Source organism: Labeo rohita, chromosome 22 (genome assembly GCF_022985175.1).
Source record: "Labeo rohita strain BAU-BD-2019 chromosome 22, IGBB_LRoh.1.0, whole genome shotgun sequence".
Taxonomy (NCBI): Eukaryota; Metazoa; Chordata; class Actinopteri; order Cypriniformes; family Cyprinidae; genus Labeo; species Labeo rohita.
In genome coordinates this window covers 61,337,858-61,362,549 of record NC_066890.1, presented here as the reverse complement: position 1 = coordinate 61,362,549, position 24,692 = coordinate 61,337,858, and the positions used below count along the sequence as shown (strand labels likewise).

At 35.4% G+C, this 24,692-nt stretch overlaps 1 protein-coding gene and 1 pseudogene across 8 annotated transcripts; both read left to right on the top strand.

Moving 5' to 3' along the window:
- The first annotated feature begins 5,672 nt into the window (after positions 1–5,672).
- On the top strand, positions 5,673–10,791 carry LOC127153283 (SLAM family member 5-like; annotated as a pseudogene).
- A 200-nt stretch (positions 10,792–10,991) lies between these two features.
- Positions 10,992–24,036, top strand: LOC127153278 (hepatocyte cell adhesion molecule). Of its 8 annotated transcripts, none has more exons than XM_051094295.1 (12): positions 10,992–11,383; positions 11,828–12,163; positions 12,328–12,431; positions 17,362–17,464; positions 17,563–17,685; positions 17,842–17,877; positions 18,787–18,825; positions 18,913–18,954; positions 19,038–19,070; positions 19,936–19,977; positions 23,100–23,455; positions 23,578–24,036. In XM_051094295.1, the coding sequence occupies exons 1-12, from the start codon at positions 11,320–11,322 to the stop codon at positions 23,659–23,661; spliced, it is 1,362 nt and encodes a 453-aa protein (XP_050950252.1). In that variant the 5' UTR covers positions 10,992–11,319; the 3' UTR covers positions 23,662–24,036. The 8 variants fall into 8 exon arrangements, with proteins under 8 accessions (XP_050950252.1, XP_050950248.1, XP_050950247.1 ...); XM_051094291.1 differs by having other exon boundaries at positions 12,247–12,431; positions 19,939–19,977; XM_051094290.1 differs by having other exon boundaries at positions 12,247–12,431.
- The last annotated feature ends 656 nt before the right edge of the window (positions 24,037–24,692 follow it).

Below are 24,692 nucleotides of genomic sequence, written 5' to 3'. Positions count from 1 at the left end.
AACATTTTAAGGCAGCCAGGTTACAAATTATTTTAAGTTAAATCAACTTATTTGTTTTTACAGTGTAGAGGACCTTATATTTTTAGTAAATTTTCAGTCTGTCTTTTCAGAGATGGCAAAGGTTTGAAAGTTTAATACGACCACTTCCTCTTTTAGGGCTTTCAAGATAGCTGACATTAAGTTATATATCTATATTCTTATAGATATTATAACAATCTGGCCATTTATTACTCCCCTTATTACGCTTCTTTTTTCAACATGCTGTCCCAACAGCACATTAATATGCAAATTAGATACAGCATATTTGATACATTGTGTTAAACAGGAAAACCAGTTTATGTAAACTTAACACACATATTGCATTAAGCAAAATGGTATATCAAATAATTTTGTTCTATCTTTTACAGAGTCAACCATATACAAAGTTTGGTCTAAAACAAAATGTATTGATTAATTTTTAAAAATCCCATTGGTTTTGTTTTTTCATAGTATAACATAGGCCTATGCATGTTATTTTTAAAAATTTCCCTTATGCTCTAAACAACGTAATGATATGAAAAAAAAAATACTAAATTCACTAAGCTTTTTTCTGGTTCTCAAGAGGATATACTGCATGTCAGATCCCATGAAATGCGTATTAGCATGTTCCTGTCAGGTCTCGGGTTTGATCTGTCACTTCTCCTGCACGTGCTTTTTGTTTTTCATTTCAAAGTGGCGGCCGCAAGCAGCTGTTTGTCTTTTGCAATCAGCGCGACTGTGGACTTGCTCGCAGCTGATTTCAATCTTTTCATTTTCTTCGCTCTATTTCTACTGCTTGTTTTCGTTCTTCTTTGCTAGTGTGTTTTGTCGTTTTGACTTTCTTTTAGTTGTCCCGGTCAGTTGTCATGTTTTGTTTTTTTCTGTTTGCCCAGTTATTCCTCTTGATGTCTGATTTCTCCGCGATCTTTGGCCTGCGGCTTATCGATTTAGAGCTCATCTTATTCTGACGTGTGAGAATTATTGCTTCCTGTGAGGAGAGATTGTTTGCCTGGAATCTTGTCCAAGCCTGCTTTGGAGGACTGTTTTCGGCTTCTGGATTCTGACATCTGCCTGCTTTTGTCTGTGCAAGCTAAAGCTGCGTGGCGTGGTCACCTGGACTGTGTGATTCTTGCCGGGACATTGCTGTGATATTCCTTAATAAATCATACAGCACTACCGAATTCTGCTACTAATTTATAGTGTCCTTTGTCTGTTTGATTACGTCATTAATCGATCTTTACCACACATCTCTACCATATGTACATCAAGCTACTACTACATATATTGTAAAAATGTCAATTTGGTGTAAAGCTGCTTTGCAACGATATGTATCCTGAAAAGCGCTATACAAGAAGAAAAGAAGAAAAAAAAAAAAAAAAAAAAAAAATCAATTTAATTCGCACTTCTGCATTTGAGTCCTTTATCCCAAGGAACCCTGACAGTTCCAAACAACTTACTTCCTTATTTTGTGACAGTCCGATTTACTTTTCCCGTCATAGATTAAGTTTTTTAACATTTTTCACCTGTATAACTGTATAAGTGTTATATATTGATCTTAAGTTAAAAGTGAGGTAATATGTTAAAGGAGAAGTCCACTTGTAGAACAACAATTTACAGATAATGTACTCAGCCCCTTGTCATCCAAGATGTTCACGTCTTTCTTTCTTCAGTCGTAAAGAAATTGTTTTTTGAGGAAAACATTCAAGAATTTTTTCTCCATATAATGGACTGATATGGTGCCCCGATTTTGAACTTCCAAAATGTAGTTTGTAAAAGATCCCAGCCGAGGAAGAAGGGTCTTATCTAGTGAAACGATGGTTATTTTAATTTAAAAAACAACAACAACAACAACAGTTTAATTAATTTTTAATCTCAAATGCTTGTCTTGCTCTCTTATGTCGAAAAACTCTGATTGTATTTTCTCCCTAAACTTCAAAAATAATTTCAAAATCATCCTATATTGCTGCAGAAGTACCGACTCAGTCTTTGCAAAATGAACATGCAAAGAGGATCAAACACCCTTAAGAAAAAAGGTAAAACAGCGATATAGGATGATTCTGAAGCTGAGAGAGCACTTGAGATGGGAGTTTTTCGTCATAACCTAACTGTCATGAACCGGAAAAAAAACAGAGGTCAGGAGGACCAAGATGACGAGCATTTGACATTAAAAAGTATATAAATTGTATTATTTTTTATGAAAATAATCGATCTTTACACTAGATGAGACCCTTCTTCATTGACTGGGATGATTTGAAGCTGCATTTAAACTGCATTTTGGACTGTATTTCAAACTCAGGGCACCATAGAAGTCCACTATATGGAAAAAAAAATACTGAAATGTTTTCCTCAAAAAACATAATTTCTTTACGACTGAAGAAAGAAAGACAGGAACATCTTGGATGGCAAGGGATGAGTACATTAGCTGTCAATTTTTATTCTGGAAGTGGACTTCTTTAATAAGCGTTGCGGTTGAGCTCATTTTGAAACGACCCTAATTGGACATCGAACGCTTTGACACTCAACGGAACAATTTAACTACCAGAATGGACAAATTTGTTCTTTCATCTTTTACTCCCATTTACAGAATTATGCAAATGATTATCATTTGGTAAACAGAATTACAACATTTCAAGAATTAATTTTCACTTTACAAACAAAATATCTTTAAAAATTATTTGAATATAGGCCTAATTGGTGTAACACCTAATACAGTTTTTTTTTCTTTGACAGGTGCAGAAACACCTGATAAGGAGAGACATTCACAAAACAGTAAGTTACCGTACTGGGTTTATTTACCGTACCGGTTCCCATCTGGGTTTATTTGGCTGATGCCATTACAAAGAACATTTACATTCATTAATTTAGCAAAGAAACTTTAACTGTTTATCCTATTAAAGCTAAAAAGAGCATAACAGCGGTGTAATCCAAGACAACCCAATGTGGCTAGATATCTAAAAAAATGAAATGGAAAATAAATCAGAAGGACTTTTTTCAGCATTTAGAACTACTTTTTTTTTTTTTTAATTCCCCCATAGACATCGCTCAAATTTGAACAAAAATTCAACATGTGAGATCTAGAGAGCCTAATCAGAAGATAGCAAATGTATTTTTGTTGTTCACATACAATTTGGTCAGCTGTTTATAAGGTATAAGTTGATGATTTTTGGCCTATGTCTTCAAACTACAGAGTTCAAACTATAACCAGCAGAATCAGCTGGATCTATCAGTTTTTTTTTTTTTTTTTTTTTTTTTTTTGAAAATGAATTAAATTAGGAAAGATTAGGAAAGGGACAAAGGGTTGTTAAAAAAAGATTTGATAAGTTTGATCTCTGTCTTTTTTCCAGGTGTTTTAATCGAGAAAATTAAGTTAGTGTTTAATGATTGTGCATCCTAAATTAGTATTATTTTTTACCTTTGCTTCTTTGTTTTCTTAAAGTACTCAAAGAAAAGGCCAGAGTTGCAGAAGATTGACTGTGAAAACAGAAGAGGAGTACACAGTATACAGATAATGGAACATTATAAACATTTCAATTCAGTTGCCAAAACAATGAAACAGTTTTACCTACATAGATTTTCTTTTTACAACCATCTAAATTCAAAATTACTTAAATACAAGCTGACATTAAACAGTAATTTGTCATAGACTAATTACTGTAAACACAGCTAAACTGTTGCCACACTCGCAACTTTCACAAGGTGTCCTGGAAGAACAACAACAAAACTATTAATAGAAGCCTTTAAAACTGGTGAAAATGTGTTTGAAATGAACCCTGCATGCTGTTAACCTGTGAAAATGATAATAATCAAATAAAAAGTATACAGTGTACCATTTACTCTGACCTCGTTTGTTATGCATGTTTTTTTATATTCATGTTTTGTACATTACATGCCTGTTTCATTTTACAGTGTTCGTTTTAATACTTTGTTCAGTTACTCTGACCTTGTTTGTTTGTTATGCGTGTTTCTATATGGGCCTACATGTTATGGACATTGCATATCTTACATTTCATATACAGTGTTCGTTTTAATATTTTGTTCAGTGTAAATGAACGAAACAGTGATGTTTGAACCTTTTCTGCCATCGATCTAAAGGTTGCGCTGTTCCAAACAGTTGTATAATGTGACTGCAGTTTTGATCTGAAAGTTAAATTTCAGCCATCCTAACAAAATATGAACTTTTTTAATAATAAAAAATCTTGTCTTATGAAATTAGACAATATTAGTTGATATTGGTTGATCTGTTCGGTTCTCTACTTGTTCTACTTGCACATCAAAAGTTTTATTTGTTAACTATTTCTGATGTACTGTTTTATAGTGGATACAGAAGATGGCTTATCCTTCAGTCACGTGGTGCTGATATGCACTGGTGGTGTAGTTAGGGTAGAATGAGTCCAGTAGAGACACTTTCTGCTTTTTTCATCACTACACAAAAACTAGATGCCAAACTGAAGTGATTTTTCGTGTTTCTTTTGCTTATGTACTAAAATATAAATTGATAATAGCCATAAGTAGTTTATATTTTCCACAATTAGCTCATAAACATAAGGTGTATTTTTGTCTCAACTGCACCCATATGGTGTACAGGTGACAAAATACCATGGTGTACAGTTGAGACGCCCATTCTTATAATGCTTTAAACCTGGCAAACCATTTATTGCAAATGTAATGAATTAGAAAATTACAGTTTTGCAATTCTATTTCCAGATTTATTTATTTGCTTTATTTAATTCAGATTTAGTTAAAATATGAACAAATATTTAACACTAAGATATGATAAACCATACAAATGTAAACATAACAGTAAAAGTATAGCAATATACTATTCCTATCCCTAAACCTATGCATCACTCGAAACTTTCTGCATTTTTACATTTTCAATTATTCTGTATGAATTATAAGATTGTTTCCTCATGGGGACCTAAAATATCCCCATAACATAGAAATCACTAGTATTACTATACTTGTGGGGACATTTGGTCCCCATAATGTAGGTAATACCAGTACACAAACACACACAGCCTCTGAATATGCATTTTATTTTTCTATGATTTAACTGTTAGTGTATACATAGCGACCTATAAAGGCTGTACCCACTTTACCACCTTCTGTATTTCTTAAAATGCTGTGTTAACCTTTTTAACATTCATGTTACAAAATATGTCCATTAATAATAGACAATTATATCACAAATATTTTAACATTATTCGCATATCATGTTTGCAAATGTAACTTTTAACCTAGTATCACAACGAAACAACATGTGACACAGTAGGGCACAAATCCGGGTACAATTAAGCTGTGTCTTACCGTACCCCACTGATATACTCGCACGTTTCTTTAGATTATTAAAAGACCTTGCATGGCGCAATGTCATAAAGATGTCTATTTTTAGACCACAGTTTAACGTTTGCAATGATATATGGGGATTAACGATCATAAAAAATAATAAGCTATTCATTGTGGAAGGGACATGGTGAAATTAAAATGTCACCTTGGAGGAAAAAACGTTTTGCCGATTCTGAGTGCAAAGACGCACACATTTCAGATTTCCCACGGTCAAAGAGAACACTAATACGCATGTGTGGAGCAAAATCACGATCAGGGTTCCTGTGTACGCAAGTTATTTGGTGTTTTAACTGTACACATGGCGCAAATGTCCTTAGTCTGCCCTACAGGGAAATTCCTGACTGGATTCCTCGAAACGGAACGCGGATAAACCAGGACTGGAATAAACTAATCAACAATATGGTCTCAAGAAGAAAATGATTCTCAGTGGCTCTATGTTGTTGTAAAGTCGGTTAGATGTAATGAAATTAAGTACATTTTTGTGTTAATCCTCAATGTCGAGCTCGTAGCGCGTCTATGAAACTGAGCGCTGGCCGACGGGCAGGCACTCAAAAAAGCAACGAAATATCACTTAATCACATTTCATTCAAATCTACACCAAAATGAAGATTTTAGTTTTATATGTATACTTTTTACTTTTGAAAGGTGTGTTGGAAAAGCTTTGCGTCTTTCACTTTCTTTTTGCTAGCTTGCTTTGTTTGAGTTAAAGCGTATTTATTTATTGTAAGATAAAATCGTGAACAATTTAAGTATTAGCGAAATAACATATGAGGAATAATTCTCAAAAGCATGTTGATTTTGTCATTTTTTGCCTTAGTTCTTAGTAGTCATAATCCACCTCATCTGCAATTTTCAATCTCCATTTGAGAAACAGGTGTGTTTGGTGCTACAGATGAAGTGAAGTCAATATCAGTAATGGAGGGCGATTCAATCACTCTGCACACTGATCTTACTGAAGTACAGAAAGTCGAGTTGATATGGTGGACATATGGACCTGACAGCAATCCTATTGCTCAACTCAACACACTGTATAATAGAATCTCATTATTTGTTCTTAATGGGAGATTCAGAGGCAGACTGAAGCTGGATGATCAGACTGGATCTCTGACCATCACAAACATCACAACTGAACATGCTGGTCTTTATGAACTACAGATTGTTGGTGGAAACAAGGTTTCACCCAAGAAATTTGGTATTATTGTGTCTGGTGAGTGATTTGGTTTGATATCACTGCATTTGATTCATACTTGTACACTGTAAGTAAAAAAGCTGTTAAAAAATCTAAAAAGGTACTTTTCTGAAAAGTAGAGAGTAGTCAACCTAACTGGAACAGTCACATAGTCATTTGGCAGTAAAATAAGTGTGAAATATTGAACACACAGATCACATCTTTCTATATTCTCTTAGTGACAAATGGCAAGCTGATTATACAGTATTTTTGTTTGTTTCAAAGTACTTAATCATGGTGTCTTTGTCTCTTTGTTTAAAAAACAAAACAAAACACCAGTATATGATTTTATAATATTCCATGTAAATGAGATGTTTTTACATTTTGTTAATAATATAGCTTTTGACGCTGATTGGGAAATTGATAAATACTATGTTTTCCAGCTCGTCTGCCTGTTCCTGTCATCAGCAGAGACTCTTTACAATGTTCATCGTCATCATCATCATCATCATCATCATCTTGTTCACTGTTGTGTTCAGTGGTGAATGTGAGTGATGTGACTCTCTCCTGGTACAAAGGAAACAGTTTATTGTCCAGCATCAGTGTGTCTGATCTCAGCATCCAGTCTCTCTCTACCTCTGGAGGTGGAATATCAGGATAAAAACACCTACAGCTGTGTGATCAACAATCCCATCAGCAACCAGACTCAACATCTGGACATCAGCAAACTCTGTCACGCATGTTCAGGTATAGATACTGATTTGTTCAGTTCTCTACTTTTTCCACTTGCACATCAAAAGATTTATTTTTTTACTGTATGTCCTTCTGATCTACTCTTTTATAGTGGACGCATCAGGTTTCCACCCAGAAGAGGGCTTACCCTTCAGTCATGTTGTGCTCATCTCCGTTGTTGTTGTAGTTACTGTACTAGTCATGGCTGCAGTTGGGATGTTCAGAAACTACTGGAAATATAGAAAAACAGATAAACCGAGTAAGTTTAAACAAACAAATAAACAAAATATTAGAATATTACAAATGAAATAAACAATGATGTAAATTCTTAGAAATTCTAATAATTCTAATAATCAAATGTAAAACATAACACCATGGGAATGAAATATACAAAAATATTCAATCGAGCAGTGATTCTCTCCTTTTCTTCTATTGTCTGACTATCATTAATGACAGAGAGTACCAGGTTATGCTGCTGTCACTTTAACGATTTTAAGCCCGATTTTAAGCCCGATTCACACCTCGGGGGGTGTGGCCTGATTTGAGGCTTGTCGCAAACGACATTTTTTTGTCCAAAAAAATCCTCTGTTGTGTGGTATCATTACAATTGCTTAAAGGAGAAGTCCACTTCTAAAACAACAATTTACAAATAATTTACTCACCTCCTTGTCATCCAAGATGGTCATGTCTTTCTGTCTTTAGTCATAAAGAAATTATGTTTTTTGAGGAAAACATTTCAGGATTTTTCTTCATATAATGGACTTCAATTGTGCCCCTGATTTTGAACTTCCAAAATGTAGTTTAAATGCAGCTTTAAATGGCTCTAAACAAGGAAGAAGGGTCTTATCTAGCGAAACGATCAGTCCTTTATTTCGAAAAATAAAAATTTGTACACTTTTTAAGCACAAAAGCTAGTAGCACAGGCTCTCGGATGCGGGTTCAAGGGTCATTCTTGAACGATTCGTTCATTTTAAACGAACCTTTACAGTGACTCACTCGGGGAGTGATTTGTTCAGTCGTGAATGCGCAGCATCCTGTTAGGTTCTGTACTGGAATTAGTTCACCTGTTTCGAGTCTTCAGGTTTTTCCAGTCGTTCATTAGTCTTGTGGGACTGTCACGTGATGCTGATTTTTCTAAAATTAACGAAATGACTCGAAAAAAGATTTGTTCATTTTGCTGAACGAGACTCAAAGGTCCGAGTCGGTAAAATGATCCGAAATTCCCATCACTACTACGAATCACGTCTAAGTTTATCGTCTGTGTACTATTTTCTCCTACAACTTCAGAATCGTCCGACATCGTTGCACCTTTTTGTTTGTAAACAGCGTTTGACTTACTTGCACTTTCTTAGTCCTTGTGCGTTTGCTTTTTAAACACTGGGTCTGTAGTTCCGCCTACGTTCAGTGTGACCTTTCGACATGATTCAATAGTACGTCGTGAACGCGCATGCCAGAACCTATGCTACACGAGCTTTTGTGCTTAAAAGTATACACATTTTTAATTTCCAAAAAAAAAAAAAAAAATCGTTTCTAGCAAAAAGATCCTTTCACTAGATAAGACCCTTCTTCCTTGGCTGGGATCATTTAGAGCCCTTTGAAGCTGCATTTAAACTACATTTTGGAAGTTCAAAATCGGGGGGCACAATTGAAGTCCATTATATGAAGAAAAATCCTGATATGCTTTCCTCAAAAACCATAGTTTCTTTACAGCTGAAGATAGAAAGACATAAACATCTTGGATGACAATGGGGTTAGTAAATTATTTGTGAATTGTTGTTCTGGAAGTGGACTTCTCTTTTAACTGCTCCCAATGGGATTCTTGATCGGGCTGCCTCTGACATGATAACCGCTATAGACAATGAGATCCAGCAAACGTCACTTTCCGGATGTTGCGTGCTTCTATATCTGAAACTTGGCAGCCACAAAAATGCAGAAAACATCACCTATTTCTTTTTTATACTTTGTTTTTTTTTCCACTATGAAACAGAACGCGCTGCGGGAGACCCAGCTGACAACGTCGATTGTCTTCCATTAGTTTTTCTTCTTACGTTTGATCTCGCGAGTCTCGTGAGATTTCGTGTCACTGTCAAATCGTTCCTACGGTCAGCAAGTGTGTGGTCTCATGGTCTGGTCGAATCGTCTAGTTTGCGCGTTCAGAGGATTATAAGGCTAAAAGTCGGCTGAAACTGTCATTTCTGTGGTCTCCCATGGTTTTAAATTTTAAAAATCGTCTAGTGTACGGCCAGCCTAAGACACACAGATCTAACATACTGACATGCGATTTTCTTCCTTCTCTGTCATCAAATGCAATCACAAAGAAACGATGGATCTGCTGTGGTTATTAGCAATATACCTGTACTGAATATTTACTCTCTATCTATGTTTTCCAGGTGATGATTTGGCTGAGACAGATGAACTGAAGACAGTATCAGTGAATGTGGGAGGGACTGTCATTCTAAACACTGGTGTTACTGCAATACAAAGTTTTGATGTGCTGCAGTGGAGGTTTGGTGATTTAAATGCAGACAGCACAAACCCATTTGTTGTCTTTGCCAGACTGAATGAGCCAAACAATTTTGATAGTCCTGGTCATGATGAGACATTCAGACACAGAGTACAGCTGGATAAGCAAAATGGAGATCTCACAATTATTGACATCAGAGACACAGACTTTGGTATTTATAAACTAAATATCAGGGATGAGAGAAATGTGATTACCAAAGCATTTATCATCCAGGGTGAGTAGCTCAAATCGTTTAGTTGAATAATGATCCAACTGAGGTGACCAATTAATACACTCAAATTGACAAATTTTCCTATAATACAATACATTTTGTGGTTCATGCTTTATATCTAATGACAAATGAAAGAGCAGATTGGTTTTACAAGTAAGAAACAAAAAAAAAAAAAAACAAATCATAAAAACAACCAAAATACAGAATCAACAACAACAACAAAAAAAAAAAAAAAATAGGCGAATGTTTTAAACAAGAATCATTCTGTGTGTTCCTGCAGATTCCTCAGAAAATGGAGTGGATGCATCAGAGCAGCCATTGATGAATGGAGAGATCTTTGAAAACAGATGTCTGTAGCGACTGTTACATTATTCTTTTTAGGATCAAAATCTCTGCTTTTATGAGCTTTAAAACTGGGAAAAATCATTGAAATCAATGTTATGTGCTGTAAATCTGTGAAAAGTAATGGCAAAGGGTTTCTTTTGTATTTACACTAACTTTTGTTTTTTGGTAATTTTACTGTTAATTTGCCATTATGGTCGACATCGCATGTCTGTTACATTTTATACGTGTTAGTAACAGAACAAAACAGTGATATTTGAACTATTTCTGCCCTCTAGTGGACAATCTGTATTAAGGCAAGTGTGTTTGTAAATAGTCTTTTAATGTGAATGAGAACCTGCAATCTGATTGATAAAATGAATTTATCTAATTTTATTTAAACTTTTATTAAAGTAATTGTTTTGTTTCTAAGTTGTATACATTGCGAATAAATCTCGGACCGTAACCTAACATCTCTGCCTTTGTTTTAAATCTTTTTACACCTTAATAATTGTCTTAGTAAATATGATCTATGTTTTTAAAAGAGTATAAGAAATTAGACAGAAAATAGTTTGACCTTGAACTGTGACCTGGTTACCTGGTCACACTTTCTTACACACCTATTTCACCGTGTGAAATGTCAAAACGTTTTGTAGTTGGTGCTGTGGGCTACTTCCGGTGCGGAAATCTCTGCTGATCAGGCGCTGGATCTGATAACCTGGATCTGTATGGGATATGTTCTGTATAAATGACAGATTCCATATCCAACGTCCTTTTTTACGAAACTTGGATTTACTGTTTTCCCAATGTTGAAATCGTCGATCGTTGAAACTTTTTTTTAGCGTTTCACTACTATAAACGCTACTTATAGATATGCAGTCAGTTAAATATGATATAATATTCTATGTTCGTAATCAGCTTGTGGTTTAGCTCGTTCAGAAATGTCCACGATTGGACGTCGAACGCTTTGAGACTCACCGGAACTGTTTAATAACTACAATGGACAACTTTCATTACGGAAATATTAAGATGTTTATAATTGTCGTTTCGTTACTCTTGGATGGTGAGTATATATCGTTTCGAGACTTAATTTTAACTTCCACTTTTTTAGATATTCCAAGAAAATATATCTAACAATTATTTTAATATAGGCCTAATTTTATGCAATGTTTACACAATAAATGTATACAGAATGTGTCTGTCTTAATCACAAATGATTTCTGAACTCAGTAAACTTATGGCGCCCTTTCTCTTTAACATTTTGTTGTTCCTGTGGACTTTAAACATTGCCTTGGACCTGTACATTTTAAAGGGATAGCTCACTTAAAAATGAAAGATTAGTTACTCACCCTCATGTCCTTACAAACACAAATTACTTACTTTCTTTTGAAAAGATCTTAAAATACCCACATCATATTTTTTTCATACACTCTCAGAGAATAAAGAATACAGCAACAAAAAAGTATATTATTAGATGTTTCTATTTGAGAAACTGTTTCTTTTTCAGGTGTGTTTGGTGTTGATGAAGTGAAGTCATTGTCAGTGATGGAGGGAGATTCAGTCACTCTACACACTGATGTTACTGAAATACAAACCGCTGATCTGATAACGTGGACGTTTGGACCTGAAAGCACTCGTATAGCGCAGATCAACAGATTGGTTAATAAGATCTCATATTATGATGTTCTTGGTGGGAGATTCACAGACAGACTGAAGCTGAACAAACAAACTGGATCTCTGACCATCACAAACACCACAACTGAACACACTGGACTCTATGGATTTTTACAGATCATCGGTGGACAAGAGGTCTCACCCAAAAAAATCAGTATTATTGTTTCTAGTGAGTAGTTTTCTAGCTACATACTATTTGAGTTAATTGAATGTAACAAAGTAAAATGCATGACAATCTATTGTGATTTTCAGCTCGTCTGCCCGTTCCTGTCATCAGCAGTAACTCTTCACAATGTTCTTCATCATCATCTTCTTGTTCATTGTTGTGTTCAGTGGAGAATGTGGGTCATGTGACTCTCTCCTGGTACAAAGGAAACAGTTTATTGTCCAGCATCAGTGTGTCTGATCTCAGCATCAGTCTCTCTCTACCTCTGGAGGTGGAATATGAGGATAAAAACACCTACAGCTGTGTGATCAACAGTCCCATCAGCAACCAGACTCAACATCTGGACATCGGTCAACTATGTCACACATGTTCAGGTACGGCAGCACTGCCATGTTCACGTATGTTAACAGCAATCTTAGTGATTCATTTAGTGTAACGATATTGTCTCTGCACCAGGTTTGTCTGCAGGTTACATAGCGCTGGTTTGCTTTTGTGCTCTGGCTGTGACTGCGGCTATGACTGTTTTGTGTGGTATTTTCTATTGCTATCACCACAGGACATCTAATCAAGCAGGTAATGAGTGTAAGTGTAGAGATAAATTTGCCTAATAATAATAATAATAATAATAATAAATATGAGCTTTAGATTTAATTTCTATGTAATTCTTTAAATTAAGTGATTTTTTTTATACAGGCCAGCCTGATGGAGAAGAACATATTAGGCTAAACAATGGTGAGAGACAATTTGTGTTTGATGTGTCTTTATTGTGTTTACTTTGTGATCTTTTAAAGCCTCATGCAAGACATTGTTATTACTGTTCGTTATCAGCAGATGGAGAAACACCTAATCAGGAGGGACAATCACAGAACAGTAAGTTGCCATAAAACTAATCAATGTGAAGTTTCCCAACTGACTTTATTTGGCTGATACCGTTACAGCAGTCTATCCTAAGTAGGGAGTAACATGAGAAATGCTGATTTACAAAGCTATTAAAGCTCAGAAAAGCACAGTCATTTTCTACGGGAGGAAAACGTCTATTTAACGTATTACGTTCTGGGCTCGTCTGCTTGCCTATACAGAGTTGGTCCTTTTAATATCACCTAATGCCTTTCTTATTCATATCTCTCGTTCATATCTGCTGATATATCGTTTGACAACAATAAGGTTTATACTGAATTTGGTCTTTATCATCTTAGTCCATTTTGCCACATAAAGCGTTTGTTGGGCAAGTATGAAAGTGAAAGTTTGCGCATTCATGCTTGCCTTGAAGTACATTAAATTAATAAACTATATTACATATCTTAATACATTACGCCATATCAAGTGTTAATGGTTTTCTACGGGAGGAAAAAGCTTAACGAGAGATTTTGCGCATTGCGTTCATGTTCTATTCATAGTCTTTATCTCCTACAAATGATTTGCAGGACCCTGTACGTTATGCTATTAAATTCGTTTTATTTGTCTCCATTGGCAACACGCACAATTTGTGTGGATTGCAAGTGACGTCGCAGGTAGCAGAGAGTGCAAGTGGCGATTGCGAGTGACATTGTAATTCAGTTTCTTTTTTCTTGTCTTCGCCACCTGGCTACTGTTGTAAAATGTTGAGAGATTCAATTAAAAAAAAAAATAATAATAAAATAAAAAATAAAATAGACTGCAAGTGACGTCACTTCCGGAAGTGCAGTTGTCTGAGAGTGCAGGTCTGAAAATGCATGTCTGCAGCCAGACCGTTCTCAATGCGTGAATAGACGCGAATGACGCCAATTGGGCGGTGCGATTGCTGCGAACACGCGATTTCGCGTCTTCCACGCAAATTGAAAAATTTAAACTCGAGCAGAAAATTTGCATGACGCGTTGTCACGCAAGCCAATAAGTTTAAACTTACTGACTTACTGACATGTCCGGTTGTATCAGAAAATGGAGGGAAGCATTACAGGATGATTTTATTCGCGTGAGTGACACAAAAAACATCCCATGAGTAATCTAGAGCCATAACGCGATGAGAATATTCACTAGATATAAGCTGATGATTCTTGGCCTACATCTTAAAGAAAATTTAGTGTATCACATTTAGTGGCAATGACTCAAGTTATAAACAAATACATACAACAGTCTTGATTTCCTTGAGATTAAATGAAATTTTTGATTCTATATGACCGAATAAATTAAAGTTTTTCCTAGATGACGTCTACATATTACGTTCGTTCTCAACTGACATTTCGCCTGAGCTCGCGTATATGTCGCTCAAAATGCTTTACATATCTAAATCGCCTTCAGATGTGCACTAAATCTGAATGAAATGAAATAAGGAAAATAAGTAGCCTACAAATGATTGTTGAAACTACAGGTGGACAGTTGGAAGCCAAGTGGGTTTTGTTCAACAAGAATCGACCTGATAAGTTCAATCCCTGTCTTTTTCCAGATTCTTTTGTGGAGAAAGATGAAATTAAGTCAGTGTCAGCGATGGAGGGACAAACTGTCACACTACACACTGATGTTACTAAAATACAGGAAAATGAGCTGGTACGTTGGAAGTTTGCTGATTCCAAACTATACAAACTTGCTGAGTTTTTTGTCATAGCTAAGTGGGACAAAACAAACAATGAGGAATACCTACATGATGAGGAAAAATTCAAAGACAGATTGCAACTGGACCACAATACTGGATCTTTGACCATCACAAACATCACACCTGAACATTATGGACATTACAAACTGCACATCACCAGCGAGGGACAGAAGATCTCAAAGACATTCAATCTTGTTGCTCATGTGAGTGTGTCAAGTCTTTCACATGCTTCTTCATGTAAATCACACCATTCATCAATACATCCAAAATTAATATGGAAGCAAAAAAATGCTTTCCTTGTGTTTAACCTTGTTTTTTTTGTTTTTTTTTAAAGGTGCCAAAGAAAAGAGAGAGTACAATCTTGAGGAGAGAAACTTGCCCTTAATAACAGAATGGGAGTATATACCCTGGAATATAATCCACATTTCAATTCAGTTGCAAAAACAATGGAATATAGTTCTACTTTTTTATACAGGCATCTAAAATCCCAAATATACCTTATGTATTTGCAGTTTAAGCTGACATAAAACAGTAGTTTGTCACACTACACCTATCTGACAAGAGACGGTGGCTAAATACACATTAATAAACAGCCAAACTATTGTCACACTGAATGGAAGCCCTGAAAAAAATACAACTGAAATACAAAAATATATTTCATGCATTCACAAGGTGTCCTGAAAGAACAACAAAACTATTTCTTTTTTTCACTATTTAATTTTGGTGTCATTGCTATTTATATGTATTGTAAAAAATGTATATATAATATAACATTTTATTTTTTATTTGTACAGCTTTTTAAATTGTATTTTTATGCAACTTATTTATCCCTGTTTCGGAACAAAGCAAACGATCTACAGGTGATGTTTGAACGTTTCTTGCCCTCTTGTGGGCAAACTAAAAAGTTGTGCCGTTTCAAACAGTAAATGACACTGCAATTTTGATCTCAAAGTTCAATTTCAGCCTGATTAAGAACAAAATATACACTTTTTATACAACTCTTTTTAAATAATAATAAAAGACTTGTCTTACGTTATTGTGTTCTGTCTATCAAACGCTATAAACAATGAAAGAGCCTAGTTCTATTGATAACTTCTGGTAGCCTATTCTTTTATCCTGTCACATTTCAAGTTAAACCTTAAACTCTGACCTATTGGCAGCGCCACACCCATTCACTGTCGATAGCTGGGGTGTAAACTGTGCGTCAGGTGTGGGACTATTCCGACACTGGATTTGCTGTTTTCTCCATGACAGATCCTGGGAAGTTCCTATTGAACTTACTTGCTTATTTTGACCGGATTTACCGTTTTCCTAGCGTTTTAATCCAGAACTTGTTAACGTTTCACTCGTATAACGTCTACGTATTCATCTGGAGTCGGCGGATTATAATATAAATCACATGTAAAATTCAAATTATGCTAATAACCGTCACTGTTACCTTGCGGTTTAGCACGTTCACAAACGGTTCTGACTGGACCAATTGACGGAACGCTTTAAGACTCAGCGGAACAGTTTAATAACAACAATGGACAACTTCTACTGATTTTTCACTCACATATGGAATAGGGAGATGTTTGTTTTGTTTTTCGTTCCGTTACTCGCGGATGGTGAGTAGATTTAAATAGCTTTCACTTGACAAACTCAAATATCTAAAACATGATTTGAATATGATGGAATATTGATATAATCTAAACTCTTTTATTGGCATTTTAAATTTCGGAAATGATTTTTATATCTGTTTTGTGGAGCATAAAGTCAAAAATGTTTGTCCTTCCAATATTCACTACATTAGCATTACTCGGCATTCTGTGATCTTATCTGGCCTCCTTTCATTTTGTTGTTCCTGTATTCACAAAATATCCTGCAAGATTTGGACATGTGAAGATTTGATATCCACACACCCCTCTTTTCCATACAATAGAGAAGAAATCTGCAAGAAGAAATGACAAAAGCATCATAAATTATGACAGTAGGCAATGATTTGTTCATCTTAAATCTCTAAAACCATCTCTGTTCTGCAGGTGTATTTGGTGTTACTGATGAAGTAAAGTCAGTGTCAGTGATGGAGGGAAATTCTGTCACTTTATATACGGATCTTACTGAAATACAGAAAGCTCATCTGATACTGTGGACATTTGGATCTGACAGCACACGAATAGTTCAGATCAACAGAATGGCCAATAAGATTTCATTATATGATAACGTTCTTGATGGGAGATTCAGAGGCAGACTAAAGGTGGATCATCAAAATGGATCTCTGACCATAACAAAAATCACAAATGAACATGCTGGAATTTACAGATTTTTACAGATCATTGATGGAACAGAGGTCCTGCCCAAGAAATTCAGTATTGTTGTTTCTGGTGAGTCATTTTCTAAATGCATTTGGTTTGATTTCATTCCATCGCTGTATGGATCTATTATAGACTTTATTCTATCATGTTTTCCAGCTCCCATGCCCATTCCTGACATTTTTAGAGACTGTTCTTCATCGTCATCACAGCAAATTTGTTCACTGGTGTGTTCAGTGGTGAATGTGAATGATGTGACTCTCTCCTGGTACAAAGGAAACAGTTTATTGTCCAGCATAAGTGCGTCTGATCTCAGCATCAGTCTCTCTCTACCTCTGGAGGTGGAATATCAGGATAAAAACATCTACAGCTGTGTGATCAACAATCCCATCAGCAACCACACACAACATCTGGACATTAGTGAACTCTGTCACACATGTTCAGGTACAGCAGCGCTGATATTAGTGATTTGTCATAGAGATGATATTGGTTGGTCATGTTCAAGTACTATATTGATATTGTTTCTTTTTTTCCCATTATAGCACCAGGTTTGTCCACAGGTCATATAGCGCTGGTTTGCATTTGTGCTTTGGCTGTGGCTGCAGTTTTGTGCGGTATTTATTATTACTGTCAGCGAAAGACATGTAAATGTCCAGATAAACGCGGTACGTGTTACCTGTAGATAATTTAAAATAAAAAAATAAGAGTGGAAGATATTAAATATTAAAGATAAAAGATATTAAAGATTAAAGATATTAAACTTAGAAAGTTTAAATTTACATCTACATAAATGTTTAAATTAAGACATTATTTTTATACAGATGTACCTGATGAAAAAGAACTCGAGAGACTAAATGGTGAGATACATTTACTTATTAAGACATTAAACATCATCACAAACAACTCTAAAGTTATAATGTTAGTCAGGGTTGGAGAAAGTTACTTTACTGTTTATGTAAAGTAATGCATTACATTACTTTTGCATTACTTTTTGTCACTGGGCTTTCGTAACCCAAAAAGTTATATTTTTGGCAACTGTAAAGGCCCTTTCACACCAAAAGTGAAATGAATAAGCCTCAGGCTGAAGGCAAGTAAGTTGTGTTACTTATTTGACAAAGTAACTCAGATATCTTGTAAATTTAAAAGTAATGCTTTACTAAGTTACTAGTTACTTGAAAAAAGTAATCTGTTTATGTAACTCGCATTATTTGTAATGCATTACCTCCCACTACTGATCATGGAAGCCCACTTCTGCCATGTAAGAAAAAAAAAAAAAAACTTAAGTCATATTTAAGTCATAATTACAAGATAAAAAGCTGGTTTCACAGACAGGGCTTAGACTAAGCCAGGAGTAGGCCATAGTTCAATTAGGACATAAACATGCCTTAGAAAAAAACATTACTGGCGTGAATCTTGAGACAAAACAAGGGCTCTGAACATATTTCAAGATCAATCTGTGCAAGTTTCTATTAGTTGAAACAGCTCAGACTTACATTTTAGTCTGGGACTAGGCTTAAGCCTTGTCTGTGAAAGCAGGTGGAAAAAGTCCAAATTTTGACGTACTAAGTCATAATTACAAGATAAAAAGTCAAAATTCTGACTTTAAAATGACTTTTCTTTTTGTCTCGTAATTATGACTTAAGTATGTCACAATTTCGACTTTTTAAGGCATTAATTTTTTTCTTACCTCACGGAGATGGGCTTCCACAGATTATAGTTATGGGTGAGAAAAGATTTAATTGAATCAAATCTTGTGATTTTTGCAGCTCCTGGAAACAATGGGGACATTCATCAGCCAACTGATGGTACGATACTGTATTGCTGAATCTCTCTGGTGGTTTGTGCTCATATAAAGAGACATACAAGAGACTGATATCTGTGTTTGTTTTCAGCAAATGGGGAAACGTCTAATGACGACAGATGTTCAAAAAATGGTAAGCTACTGTACAACTTTTTGTACTTACAAGAGAATTACAATGGTGTCATTTAATTAAAGCTGTGATTTTGGTTTAAACAGGTGCAGTTCCTTTGTTAGCTGCGGAGGTAGACGGTAAGATATCATGTTGTTAATACTGCAGATCATTGTGAAGCAAATTAGCTCAGAATCAGTAAAAAAAAATGCTGAAACTGGCAAGGTTTAACCCATCTAAAGCTAAACGTTTAAAGTACACATTTGAAGGTTTAAAAACATTTTTTGTTGGTTATGAAAACATCAGACAAACATTAAGGGAATGTTACATTTTATAATGTAGCAAACATTATGCGTATCTTACTTTTGAATGTTCTCTGAACTATGAAATTACTAAGTTATTTATGAACGTTCTAAACATCCAGTTTAAATGTTTAAAAAAAGTTTCTTCTCATTTATGAGAACATTAGAGAAAACAGAAATTAGAGAAAACATTGAAAGAGCGTTGAATGAACATTCTATTAATGTTACTGGAAGAATAACGGTTTATAACTTTGTTTATAACTCTGAAAATGTTCCCTGTTAGCTAAAACTGGAGAATAGGGTGAGGCTGAACAGAAAACAAGATGATCTGGTTCATATTGTTCTCAAGTGAAGGGTGTGACTAAGACGCAGCATAAATGCATTGTTTTTTCGAGAATAATCCTTTAAAATGTAAAGATATGCCTAATTTTCCAGAATATATGTCCATTATATAGTAACATTTAAATTGTATTAATATTTCACAATATTACTACTTACAAAACTATTTTTATAAATGCACTGGTTTGCAGAAAAGACCTTTTTCAAAAACATTTTTAAACATTCATAAATAATATTCCAAACTGTCTGATTTTTTCTTCAAAACGTGCAATTCTGACCTGCAACTTAATTAAAAAATAAAAATTTGTGCTTGTGCAAAGGAGCATATACTGTACAACACATTAACATTTGTGTTTGTTTTCAGCAGGTGGGAACATGTCTGTTCAGGAGGGGGATTTAGAAACTAGTAAGTTGCATTAGATTCAGTAATTTGTTGTTGCTTTGCATCTTAAGATATGTATCCTAAGTAGGGAGTAACTTGATAAAAAGCTTCATTGCACAGTTACCAAATTGCTCAAAAAAAGTACAACCTAATGAAGATACCTGGAAAGATCCATCTGTTTGGTTCAGGATGGAGTTTGAGAGTGTTGAAGCCTGCATGAAGATGGATCATTGGTGCTTCGTCAATGGATAGTGAGGTCGTTCTATGAGAGGAAATAGTAAAAAGTGTTTTCTAAATAGTGTTGGTTTTTAGCATTTGGGTTACCTGATTGTGGCAGTGATGATAAGATGTGTCAAAATGTAGAAGAAATTTAGTGTAGAAGATGGGGAAAAGAGACGAGAGACAACAGACCAGTACTTTTCAATCTCATCAATATGATAATCATGAAGATCCTATCCTAAAATTACAGTCTATACAATGGTACGCATGTTATAAAGGTTCTAAATCATGTAATTTTCACAACCCACATTTGAGGAAACTGTTTTATTCAGTTTTTGTCTTTTCAAAGTTTCTTTAGAAAGATATTTCATCAGCTGAACAATTGGTATGCTGGTAAACAACAGTACTTCTGTCACAGCTCAATTTCTTTCAAGAATTAAATATTACACTACCTGACTAAGGTCTATATAGGAACGTTAGATTTAGAATTAAGCTGAAATGATCATAAGTGTGTGAAGGAGAAACTATACATGAGCAAATGACTACAACACAGATTTGTGCAGGGAGTTATTATATCACAGAGAGGAGAGCAGTGAATTAGGCACCACAAATAATCAAACCTGTTTGGCAGGGGTTGTGGGATAAGGAGGGTGTTGCTGTGTCCTCTGGGCAAATCTAGGTCTCACTGTTCAAGAATTCCATTGACAGAGAGAGATGAGGAGCTGAAAGGAAACGACAGGCATGTTAGATCATGTCGATCATGTACAGCACAGTGCTTCGTCTGTGACATTTGGCCTCCAATTTGTATTTTCTTAAAAAAAAAAAAAGTCCTTAAATGTCCTTCTAAGCCCAAAGTACAGGGTGGGCCATTTATATGGATACATCACACATCAAACTTATTGGGAATTTCACAAGAAAAACAATGGTGTGCCTGGTTTTAACGTAACTTTATTCTTTCATGAGTTATTTACAAGTTTCTGACCACTTATACTGTGCCACAAACAGGACGTTAATATCACCAACCATTCCCATTTTATTAAGGTGTATCCATATAAATGGCCCACCCTGTATACTTCACTTTTTACACATACACAAGGGTCAGCATACATTGTACTTGATGCATACTGTACACACACCACTATATTTTTGTAACCGTGCATACTTTGTACGCGCAGGTCGCACATGTGCATTAACTTGGTTTTGCACTAATCAGTTGTTCCACAACGTGGCGACACTGGCCCGGGCCATTGTTTTACAGTAGAAAACGAAACAAAGCTACATTTTATCGGTCATAACTTCTGGAGAAAAATACAGCACACGCTTGACAAAGATGATTGTTTCTAAAGCGCATGTGTCAGCCCCCTGCGTTCACGCATTATATTAAATGTCGCATACTTTGAAAGGCTATACGTTCAACTGTACGGGTATGCTATGAGGTATACATTGAGCTTCAGGCTATTGCCCTAATTCAACTGAGATTTGGTACACATGACCTAAAGACACTCATTACAAAAAGCAATCAAAAGATTTTCAGTTTTGTCTGATTGTTACCAATATATAAGATAACGTTTTTTAAGGAGTTTGACCTACAATAAATATTTACCGGGAATGATGTGGAATGTACTCACAACTTTTATTAATGTAAGCTGAATAAATGTTAGGACAAAACATTTTTAAAGTGATGTTAATGGAACTTCATTGTAATTTCATTAATATTTGATGTACATTGTCATAATCATTTATAGAACAACATTCTTTGCATGACGTTTGTACATTCTAAGAAACGTTAGAGTTTCTTGAAACCTTTAAAAACAACATTTTTATAACTGAAATTTGTTACCTGGACATGTCCGAACTGCCGTATGTGTTTAGACACTGAAATTACGAACAAGAAAGTCGCAAGGTTAGCTGGACAAGGTTTTGTTTTCATTCAAAGTTGTGAATTAAATAGGAATATTGCATGAAACATTTGCGAATAAAACATGGTTTCCATCCTACGTGTATTTCCATTGTCACTTCCTGGGAAAGTCAAAAGGTGCGCGCGGCAAAAATGACGTCATCGCGAAGTGGGCGGCTGTGCATGTTGAGCGCGCAAAGTCTGAGGCGCCGCTTCCGAAGATACACGATTTTTAAGGGGGCTTTAACCGCAGGCGCAACCGGAAAGCCACTTTGCTCTTTCTTCCTGCAAAAACACACAATATCAAACGCCAGATGCTTGATGTTTTAAAACAATCGTGCGAGACAGTTCTGCAAGGTAATTGTGACAAATAATTTTGATGACTTCAGCTCATTTCAAAATGATTAAAACAAACGTGTAATGAGGACTCGTGAGAAGCCTGATAGATCCAGATGCAGCTTTAATGAACACAACGTAGTCAAGACAGGCAGGGTCGTTCTCCAAACAAACAGTAATACGTAGGGCAAGACAAAAGCAAAATCCAAAAGAATAGGCAGAAGGTCAAAATCCAAGAGAGCAGTCCAAAGAAGCAAATTAAACAGGGCAATGAAACAAGGCAAAAACTATGACAATAAAACTAAACCGTGGAAATAACAAAACAAGGCAATGAAAATAGAGAAAACGCTTAGTAGAGTCCACATAGGCAAAACAATACTTCGCGGTGGCTGTTTGGCATGGCCTGCCTTATATGGCTGCCAAACAGGAAGTAACTGTAGAAGCAGCAGAGGGAGCGGTAACAGACAGTCCATGGGTGAGGGCTCCCTCTGCTGGCGTGGCGTTACAAAACGTTTGATATTAGAAGTCAGTTATTCAGTCAAATGATCTGTTAAGGCAAAATCGCCTTTTTTTTTGTTTTGTTTTGTTTTGTTTTGTTTTTTTAATGATATGCCCTAAAATTTGTATACAAATATGTGGATCGAAACAACTAATTCGATCTCCATCTGAAAAACTCTTTCTGTTTGTTCTCCAGGTGTGCTTCTTAAGGAAGATAAAATCACATCAAAGCCAGTGATTGAGGGACAATGTGTCACGCTACATACTGATCTGTCCAAAATACGGGAATTTGACATGATATGGTGGAAGTTTGCAGATTCCAAAGAATGCAGTTGTGCTAAATTTGTTTTAATAGCTACACTGAATAAAACAAACAATGAGGTATGTCTATATAATGAAACAATACAACAATTCAAAGACAGTTTGAAACTGAACCACGATACTGGATCTCTCACCATCACAAGTGTCACACCTGAACACTATGGATATTATAAACTACACATCACCAGCAAAGAAGAGATGGTTGTTCATACGTTCAGTGTTGTTGCTCATGTGAGTAGGTCAAGTCTTTTAAATTAATATTTGTCAAATATTTACCAATCGCTGTAGTGGGAGGACTAATTATTAGATTGTTAGGAACTCTTTCACTACCTTCCATGCTTCTTTTCTTACAGAACCTAATGAAAAGAGAACAGACCCCAAACCTTTCCCAGAGGAGACAAACCTACCCATCATTAAAACAAATGACATTACAGTAGAGTACATTAAGGCTGGAATATTATCCACATTTCAGTTCCACTGACAAAAACAAGAAACAAATGCTAACGACCAATAACACTCATGACAAATTAAAGTTGAGTGTTCAGCATGAGCTGACATGAAACACAACATACGTTTTGTCTATTCTTCTATTTGTCCTTAATTAGGAGCCATTAACTGTAAACACAGCAGTATTTTATTATCGCTCTACTGTGATATATAGTAGTCAACATTTAAAGTGGCTCAAAACCTTTCATCAAAGTTGTCTTAAAACCAAAACAATACCCATTCTTGTCTTAGGACAACTTCTTTGATCCACTTCAAATGTTGACTACTGTATATAACATATATGTTTCTGATAACAGTATTTTGGAATAATGGGGGGGGTTATATTATTAATATACATTTTATATATATTGTAGACATGTAAATAAAATATATATATATATATATATATATATATGTGTGTGTGTGTGTGTGTGTTCAGTTATTTGTGTGTTCAAAAGATCACACAGTCTTAAAGGAATGCACGCTGGTAGTTTGTAGATTATGTGCTGAACTGCAGTCGAATTGAAGTTAGTTGATGTGGACCTACTGAGTTAAAATTATTCATCGCTCCTGCTAAGAGAAGCGGTGAAACGTGCAAGACTTTAACTTTGCAAAGAAGGCTCGATTGTATGAGCAGAGATGATGCTGTTTTATTCTGAGATTAACTCCGACACACGTACCGACGGTAAAACAACTTTCTCAATTAAATCTGCACGATGTAGAGTTAACAGACCAGTCTTTCATTATTAATACTGTATTATATAATAGCCTATTCGTGAGATTCCGAAGGGTTTTTCAGAATGTTTCAGTCAATATGTAAATTTATGCATGTCTTCTGGGCATTTCTAACTTCATGAGATGTTTATTGAGATGGCCGAAATCAATTTGCCAACCAGTGTTCAAATTGAGAGGGGGCGGGGGGGTCCCGGACCTCCCATAAGCATTAAGGGACCCCCTATAACACCCAAAAAATATACTTGGG